At 37.8% G+C, this 8,520-nt stretch overlaps 1 protein-coding gene across 1 annotated transcript; it reads right to left on the bottom strand.

Moving 5' to 3' along the window:
• Positions 1-542: 542 nt before the first annotated feature.
• On the bottom strand, positions 543-6,230 carry fgf8a (fibroblast growth factor 8a). The gene is made up of 5 exons (XM_039672677.2): positions 5,476-6,230; positions 5,355-5,391; positions 4,485-4,665; positions 2,782-2,888; positions 543-1,621 (listed from the first exon to the last, which is right to left on the bottom strand). Exons 1-5 carry the CDS (start codon positions 5,505-5,507, stop codon positions 1,346-1,348), a joined length of 633 nt encoding a protein of 210 aa, XP_039528611.1. The 5' UTR covers positions 5,508-6,230; the 3' UTR covers positions 543-1,345.
• Between the last annotated feature and the right edge of the window lie 2,290 nt (positions 6,231-8,520).

Below are 8,520 nucleotides of genomic sequence, written 5' to 3'. Positions count from 1 at the left end.
CCATTCCAAACATTCTGGGGGGAGAGACCCAGTATCTCCATCTCACTCTGTACCGGTCTCTAACCAGAAGGGTTATGCAAACAATGGTGGTATTTATTATGATGCAATTGCATAATGACAAGTTGTTTCATACAAAGACTGCACTGGCCTAATTTTCTATGGACGAGACCATTGACACGTCGAGAACGCTTCTAGAAAAGACCCTTTGGCAATTTCAGATTGATGCCTTTTACTCACATATTTCATGTGTTATTTAAAGGAATAGTTCACCTAAAAAAAGAAAATTCTGTATCATATCGACCTCTTGTCGTCATGCTTCTGACTATTTCTTCTGTGGAAAATTTATTGGAAAGTTTTTTTTTGTATATATATATATATATATATATATATATATGTTATCAGAGTCCAGTGGGATTTTGGACCCCATTGATTTTCATAATATGATCAAAAAGTATCTTCTTTTGTGTTTCACAGAATAAAAGAAGGTTGGGAACGACATACGGATTTTCATAGTGCATTAAGCAAAAATGCAAGAGACGTCAGTATCCTAAGGTAAATTTATTACAGGTTTTTAAATAAATATTTCCATCATTAAAATTATTTTACACATCCTCAAATAAAAATATATTTATATTTGTATAAAAAAACAGACAAACAAAATGCAACAAATAACAAAAGCTTTTCCTACAGTCCGTACAATGCATTTACACACCTTGGAATTTACAGTTTAAACCACGGTCGGAAACCTGCGATAATCAAAATGTAGCTGCCACATTTAAATATGCATTTAAAGCTCTGTTCGCTTTAACCGTGTTTATCTCCAGAGAGTTCCAGAATCAAGAACCAGAGAGAGGTTACTGAGAGATGAGCTTGGGTATCTTATCGCTGGGTGGTCGAGAGGTGCCCCCGGCTGCCTGTGTAACCGAATACAGCCTTGTGTTGTCAGTGCATTCTCCCAGGCCCTTCAAGTCCCCTTGAGCAGCAATACGAAGAGTTATAAATTACTCTAAAACCATCGAAATCAAATGAAACCAAGAACGGAAGGACGGATGAAGTCCACGCACTACTAAAATGTCAGCACTCACTCGTCCCGTGCTTCGCTTTTCTATACTCTTACACTGGTCAGTACTAAAAGTCAGGGGTACAAAAATAGATCTCTTTTTTTTCTTGAGATGTTTTTTTTTTCCTTATTTTTTGTTATTTCTGAAAATTCATAAAAAACTAAATGTTAGGTATATTGTTGCTCAGTACAAAAAAATGGTTTAGGAGTCCACAAGAGGAGTTCTGTTCATTGTTTGAGAAAGTCTCTCGCTCTCTGTCCTCTCCTTTTCTCCGGCTTCACTCTTCAACGCTCTCCTGAGTAGCGGGTGCGTTTAGTCCGTCTGTTGAAAGGGTAGTTGATGAAATCAAAGGGTCTGTGCTCTGCGATTTGGTGTCCCTTGGGCAGCCTCTTCATGAAGTGGACTTCCCGCTGGTGTTGCCTGGTTTTGGAGCCCTTGCGGGGTCTGCCTTTGCGTGTGAAGGCCATGTACCAGCCTTCGTACTTCACATTCTGCAGAGCTGTATAGTTGTTCTCCAGGACTATCTCTGTGAAAATGCAGTCTTTCCCCAGACCGTTTCTCTGTGAGGACAAGACAAAGACAAAATTTTAGCTCCTGATTGATGGGAAATATGAAGCTTATCGAAAAGTATTTTGGAAAACGTCTGCTCCAGTTTACATAGGGGTTCCCCAAACGCACACACAGCATATGCTCAAGTCATTACGATCCAAGATCAAGAGAGAGAAATGACAGCAAAAACCAATGACTTTCCCCTTTCAGTAAACACCGATGTGGATTCTTCCTCTGAGAAAAATAGTTCTTCTAATGTTCATTATAAAGGCATAAAATGAGTCTAGAACGTTAAAGTACTATTTTACTTTCTCCTGAACAAAATAGACGAACTACACTTGTTCATACTGGCATCTATGGTTCCATAAAGAACCTTTCACATCCATGGAAACCTGTGAATTGTTCTTCAGATGTTCTAAAACTATAATATATGGTATAGATGCCTAAATATAGGCATCACATCATTTTACGTTTATAACAAATGGACCTTTAAACATTATCTGGCCAGTAAATGTAAATGTGGTAAGGAGCCAAACCAGGAGTCCAAACCTTTCCTCAGCCTCTTAACAAAATGGCCCGTTAAAAATCTAGAATCCAAAACCGAAAAAGACTTGCATATCAACCAATAAAAAACAACAACAGAAAAAAAAAACCCTCTCTCATGCAGGCTGTCGTTGGGCGGCCAATATGTCAGATAGCATAAGATCAGGGGTGCCAAGCAGATGGTCCACCTGGCAGGGTGCTGGGAGGTGGGGGCCGAACCTCCATCCCACTTTATTACCATTCACAGCAAGGAGAAGGCACAAATCCACATTGGATCAAGAGTAGCCAGCTAAAAAAGGAAGAAAGATCCCATTCTTCACACTCGATTTTACCTACTGCAACCAGGAAACGTCTGGTGCCCAATAACAGATACAAATATACAACTTTTGTTTGATTGATTGTTTGAATGATCTCCTTGATAATGATACTAACAGGGATGTCCACAAGCAATTGAATGCTATAAACTACTCTTTCTCTCCCTAGGTATGATTTCTTCTCATTTTTATTCCCCAAAAACCAAAACAGAAATGACTGAAACATATGCTGTGTGTGTGTATATAATACAATATGTAAACTGACCATAATTGATCAGTCACAAAATTATTATATTTTGATTTTTTTCCCATACCTTGCCAATCAGTTTCCCCCTCCTGTTCATACAGATGTAGAAGCCTGTTTCAGCTCCTTTAATTCGAACTCGACTCCCAAATGTGTCCGTCTCCACTATGAGCTTGGCTGTACAGAAAAGAAAAGAATATTTCTGATTAGATGATATGACTTAAAGTCTAAAAAGGAACATTTCATGAGTAAACACACACATATGCACATAGATACACACATACGGGCATAAATATGTGAAATCCAGAGGGACTACTCTTTAGGATTTATGTAAGCTTAAATTCTAGCAGAATGATAAAAACATGTGCACTTCAATTCTTCTGGAAGGAACCAAAGACTTCCTGGCAGGACTTTCAACTTTTTACCGTTTATGTAAGTACATATAAACAATATGTGATCTGTAACCACGTCATCCACGTACCAACAAATAAACAATAAAGAAATGTGAAATATTTGAGTTAAACGCGCCATTTTGAAAAATACAAATGTATTATGAAAGGTATGATGACAGTTAGAAGAAAATCAGTTTAGCATTTGCCAGGACATTGACTTTCAATGATATATATTCTCCATGTCAAGAATTAGCACTTGCAGCCATTCTCAGATTCAGCCCCCGTACTCTGAATGATCGTAAAGAGCTATGGTTCAAATGGAGGGGGTCAGATAACCTGCTGGTGTAGAACCACAATCCCAGAGCCGGAGCCAGGCACTGGCCCGAACTAACAGCCCTGCTGTCTCTACAACATGCTCAGGTGACATGGATGTCACCAAAACCATGCAGGGCTAGAACCAGCCTTCCAAAAATACCACAACAGAGCTGAAAATTATAGTGTTTTTATGTGGCGAAACCACATAAGAGATGGTTACAAATAAAACAGATTTGATTTAACTGACATGACAAATTAAATATGTAACAAATGAATTCTTTTAATTCCATTAATATTTTTTTTTTGTGAGGACATTTTCAAACCATTACATAGCCTACATTTTCTTATTAAACTTATAGAAGACGTAGGCTAATTATAAAACCAAAGACACACGTTAATCATACAATTTGATTCTAGAAATCTTTAAAACGGTTATTTAGGGTCTTTAGGCTCTATGATCTGTCAACAGGACCGAATGACCGTAGAAAGAAAATGCGAGGGTCAGAATTCGGCTAGACATATTTTCATCCTGAGCTGGTCGGGAGAGGAGGGGAACGTTCTTCAGGAAATGTTCAGAAGGTTGAAGTAAGATGAGTTCTAATGGCTCTTCCAGACCCGTGCGTCTCTCTAGAGACTCACCTTCAACAATCTACAATCCATTTAACATTTGTTTGCGCTCCACTGCTTTTTTAACTTCACCAACTGACCAGATGCCCAAAAATTCAAGTGCAGTGTATTATAAAGATTCACAAAAAAAAAAAAAAGAAAAAAAAGAAAAAAGTTTGAACCAAAAGGACATTTACAGCCTGGTTTCACAAAGACCTTTTTATCCTCTAGTTCTTTAGAAAACATCTATATTGGGGCTTTGGAAACATTGAAACACAAGAACCTACAATGAAATGTATGTGTGTGTGTTTCTATATATATATTAAGTAAAATGGAACCAGAACCACTGAAATAAACAATAAGCAAAATTTTCCACGAAAAACGTATTTAAAATCATTTCTCAAAACTCCACAAATGGATTCATGATTGTGTATGAGATAAATAAGGAGGATGCTCTTACCGTGAGCGTCACCATCTTCGGCCATGGCGTTGATTTTCTTGTTGGCCAGAACTTGCACGTGCTTGCCACTGGTTCGACTGTAAAGCTGGTAGGTCCGGATTAGTCTACGGCTGACCCGGTCCGTCACCTTACTTTGCTCACTCACATGCTGTGTAAAATTAGGCGGGGACTGAATGGTTACCTGTCAGAAATTAAATACCATATAATCAATACCTGCACAAATTGCTTCATCATTCGTTCATACGGGCCTATCAATTATAGGCTACTCCCCTTCATAGGCTAATCATTTAAAATAATGCAATCGAAATTAGAAAATTTACTAATCATTTTCAAGATTTTTTTATTTATTTTTAAAACAAGCCGCGCTAAGTGTTATGCGCTAAATGTACGATTGCATACATTTTAAGTCAGATTTCCCTGAACGCATAAATTTAGTTTTTTATGTTATTATGTCCCTATATGACATGTTTCATCACTGACTCGAGGCTGGCATACTCACGCGCTCGTGCCCACGCGCATGTGCCAGTATGTTTGTTACCTGCCAGGTTACAGCGCCCACTGAGATAGCCTACCCATCTGATAAGAACATCCTCTCCCGTCGCACTTTTAGTGCCTTTTAATTTAACGGCTATACGTGCATGTCTTTGCAAAACAACGGCATACATAGGCTAGCCTAAATAAATATATAGGCAAAATCTTAATTTAGGAGCGCGTGCTGAAGCATTCTGTGGCTACATTAAAGTCTCACAAAATAGAATCGATATATAAGAGTAGGCTAATGATGCTTCATAGTTTTTCTAAAAAATAAAAAAGCTTAAAGCATCTAATAAAATGACAGTAAATAAGCATATGTGAAGATGTTGCACATACCTGAGCATAGTAGCAAAATGCAAAGAGGTGAAGGAATCTGCAAGAGAGCAAATCTTACATTAGTCTCTAGAAAGCAAAGCTGTTAATGCGTGAAAACAAAATAGAAAGGTCATATACTTACAGATAACTCAATCGTGATGGAATGAGTCTCATGTTGCTGGACGGGAAGGGCCTCAGGTAAAAATTGTGCGTAATTTGCAGAGATTTTTTTATTTATTTATTTATCAGGTTTTCCAGTTAAAATGGGTGAAGTCCTGCGCTAGTATCCAAACTGTGACTCGCAACATATGATGAACAGATCAACTGGCAAATTACGAGATCTGCTGCTCAGAAGCAGAAAAAAAGGTCCAGATTTTTCTTTTTTTTCAGACTGAGACCACTGACAAGTAAAAGCCCTAATTGGATTTCCTTCATAAGAACGAGAATAACAAATAAGTGCACTTAACGCAAAAACTCACAGCATGTAAACGATTTACTTTTCAAGTTTAAGCGAAAGAGATTCTGCTGCATCTAATCAAGGCTACAGACTCAAGAAGTCCCGTGCTGTCTGTCCATGAAGGTGAGGAGCGCAGCAGAAATAGATCCTTTGACGTTTGATCATCCAGCCTGACTCCTGCGTGAATGTCAGTCAGAGGAGGCAGGACAGTGCATCTGATGAGCTTTCTTCAAGAAGCAGTGCTGCTGGACTCTCTTATCCCCTCCTCTTCTACCATTGCCAGTCAGTCTCCAATGTCAACCCCGCTTGCGCTGACACCCCTGGTTAAAATGGTAGGGTTGGTCCTGGAGGAACAAGCCCCCTTTTCAATAGAACAAAAGCAGGGGGGTCTCACCCAAACCCCCACCCCGAACCATTTTTAAATATGCCTTCACCTGAGTCCATAAGCACTCGGAGGAGTTTAGAGGACATTCCTATATTTGGTGAGTAATCAAATGTAAGGTTATTTATAGCTAATCAGCACACGATTTTATGCAGGACATTAAAAAAATAGAAAAAAAAATCTAAATAGAAATTATTATTCAAATCTTCAATAATCAAGCATCAAGTAAAGGGTAGGCTATAGATCAAATTTGTTAATTCTGATTTCAAAACTGAAACCGAGGCTGTTGTGCAATGCAGCAGACTGCAGAACTGGTTTGCTGCTGACTAGTGTATTGCAAAAAGAAAGTGTAAGACATATTAAAAGGATTACAGACGATTAGCGGTTTTTTTCCTCAAAAGAAAAATCCTTAAAACATCAGAAGGATAACACAGGTGTGAAGTGTCCCATTTCTTGTCAAGGACTGACAATGCTCTTTAAACTCACATAAAAGTCTAATCTGTCATTTAATGGTAGCCTACACCTCTGATATGTTATTCCGTGTTATATATGTTGTAACTTACAAGGCTACCTTGCGTGATTAATCAAGTACTTGATTAATCACGCAAGGTAGCCTTGTAAGTTACAACTTAGTTTTAATGTAGCCTATTTAATGTTATTTATTCTTAAAATGCTTTAAAAAAAAAAAAGTCTGTCAATTCGAGAAGTGGGAACAATGTAGGCTACAGAAAGGGTATTTAAAATTAAGTCGATCAATCTATTTCTAATCTGTACTAGAAACGTCAAAATAAGTCAACCCCACCCTCCATTATGTTACTTTTCAGAAACCTACATCAAAATCAGAGTAAATTCTGATGGCCCACCATCACTCAAAAGAGGTCGCCCCTTTATTCGCGGGTTTTTAAATGGTTAAATACCTTACAGCCCACGCCCGTCAAATGAAATGGTGAAGATGAAAGGATGAATAGCTTAACTAAGTGAAACTTATTAAATCAACAATTAATAAAGTAAAAGCTACCAACATGGCAAGATAGCCTAGCTATTAGAGTGATCGTATTTTTTTGTGCGCTGCACCACAACCACTCTCTTCATGTGAATACTAAATTGACTTTTGCAAAACTCTCCACTAAGCACTAATTTGAGGAACATGAGCTGTGGAGTATCCAATGCAATAGTACTTTGTACCACAGGAGGGCGCCACTCAAAACTTTTGCAAGTGTAAGATAGGCTGCACTTTAAATATTTAGGCCTATTTTATAAATTGGTTAAGGTCAACCAGGTAATAACAATTGTGAACTAACATTCACACATGCTGTTTATTAGCAACGTTTTAGGGTTGTTATAGGCTACTTTTTATGTATTTCCATAATTTGTTTCCAATTATATTTGACTCTTTAATTTCTAGCAGACAAATAATACAACACCCTGATCTCCCATATACAAGTATTTTTGACATTCCACAAAGGATTATATTTATATTAATCTTACACACATCGAAAAGACACAGACAAAAATGTTGCTCTAGATGCATTTTATTGATACGCTCTATACTTTTAATGCCTGAAATGCGTCTTAACAGTAAGAATACAGCCTTATATCTATGTGTATGTCCGTTATGCCCGTCAACAATTTCCTGTGGTTATGTTTTCATGTTAATTTGTGGAAATGAGACGAGCAATTGATCTGTGCAGTAAGACTCGTATATCTGCTTTTAATGGAGACACTTCCCCATGCTTTCTTCTGGTGTCTTGGGACATGACACGTTTTCTTTCTTTCTTTTCTTGTATACATTAGGCTTGGTGTTTAAGTGGACCGATATTAATGGAGCATTGAAAAGTCAACCATCTCATTCCATGGCTGAGTACTTCAGCATGGCCTGAGGCAGAGCTGGGCTCCTAGTTAACTTCGTGTCTAACTGTCTGTTGCTCATTGCCTAATCAACTGCAAGATGACTAATCGGAGGATGAGCCGCTGTCAACCTGCTGCACACATTTGTTCAAAAACACCTAAATACTAGCAGCTAAAGGACAAAACATCCACTTTTGCAGAAGGATTTATAATAAATATCTCATAATATCCTTCTTAAGTGTAGCATGGATTTCATTGGAGACTTTTCAATGCAGTAATCACTATTAAAGCATTATCAGAGGATGATGCTAATTCGTTCTAAATTGAATTTAAAACGTCCCTAATGGAAGGCCTCTGCCAACAATTTGGTCGATAGCTATCTTCTCGTATTAAATATTCACTGGGAAAAATTACAATTTTGATTAGTTTCATTTAACCAAACCTCTCTAAAAAATTATTTGGCTCTTAAAAACGTATCTCTTTTGATGGGTTGGATCTGT

Source organism: Pimephales promelas, chromosome 11 (genome assembly GCF_988280905.1).
Source record: "Pimephales promelas chromosome 11, fPimPro1.hap1.1, whole genome shotgun sequence".
Lineage (NCBI taxonomy): Eukaryota > Metazoa > Chordata > Actinopteri > Cypriniformes > Leuciscidae > Pimephales > Pimephales promelas.
This window is presented reverse-complemented; position numbering and strand designations above follow the sequence as displayed.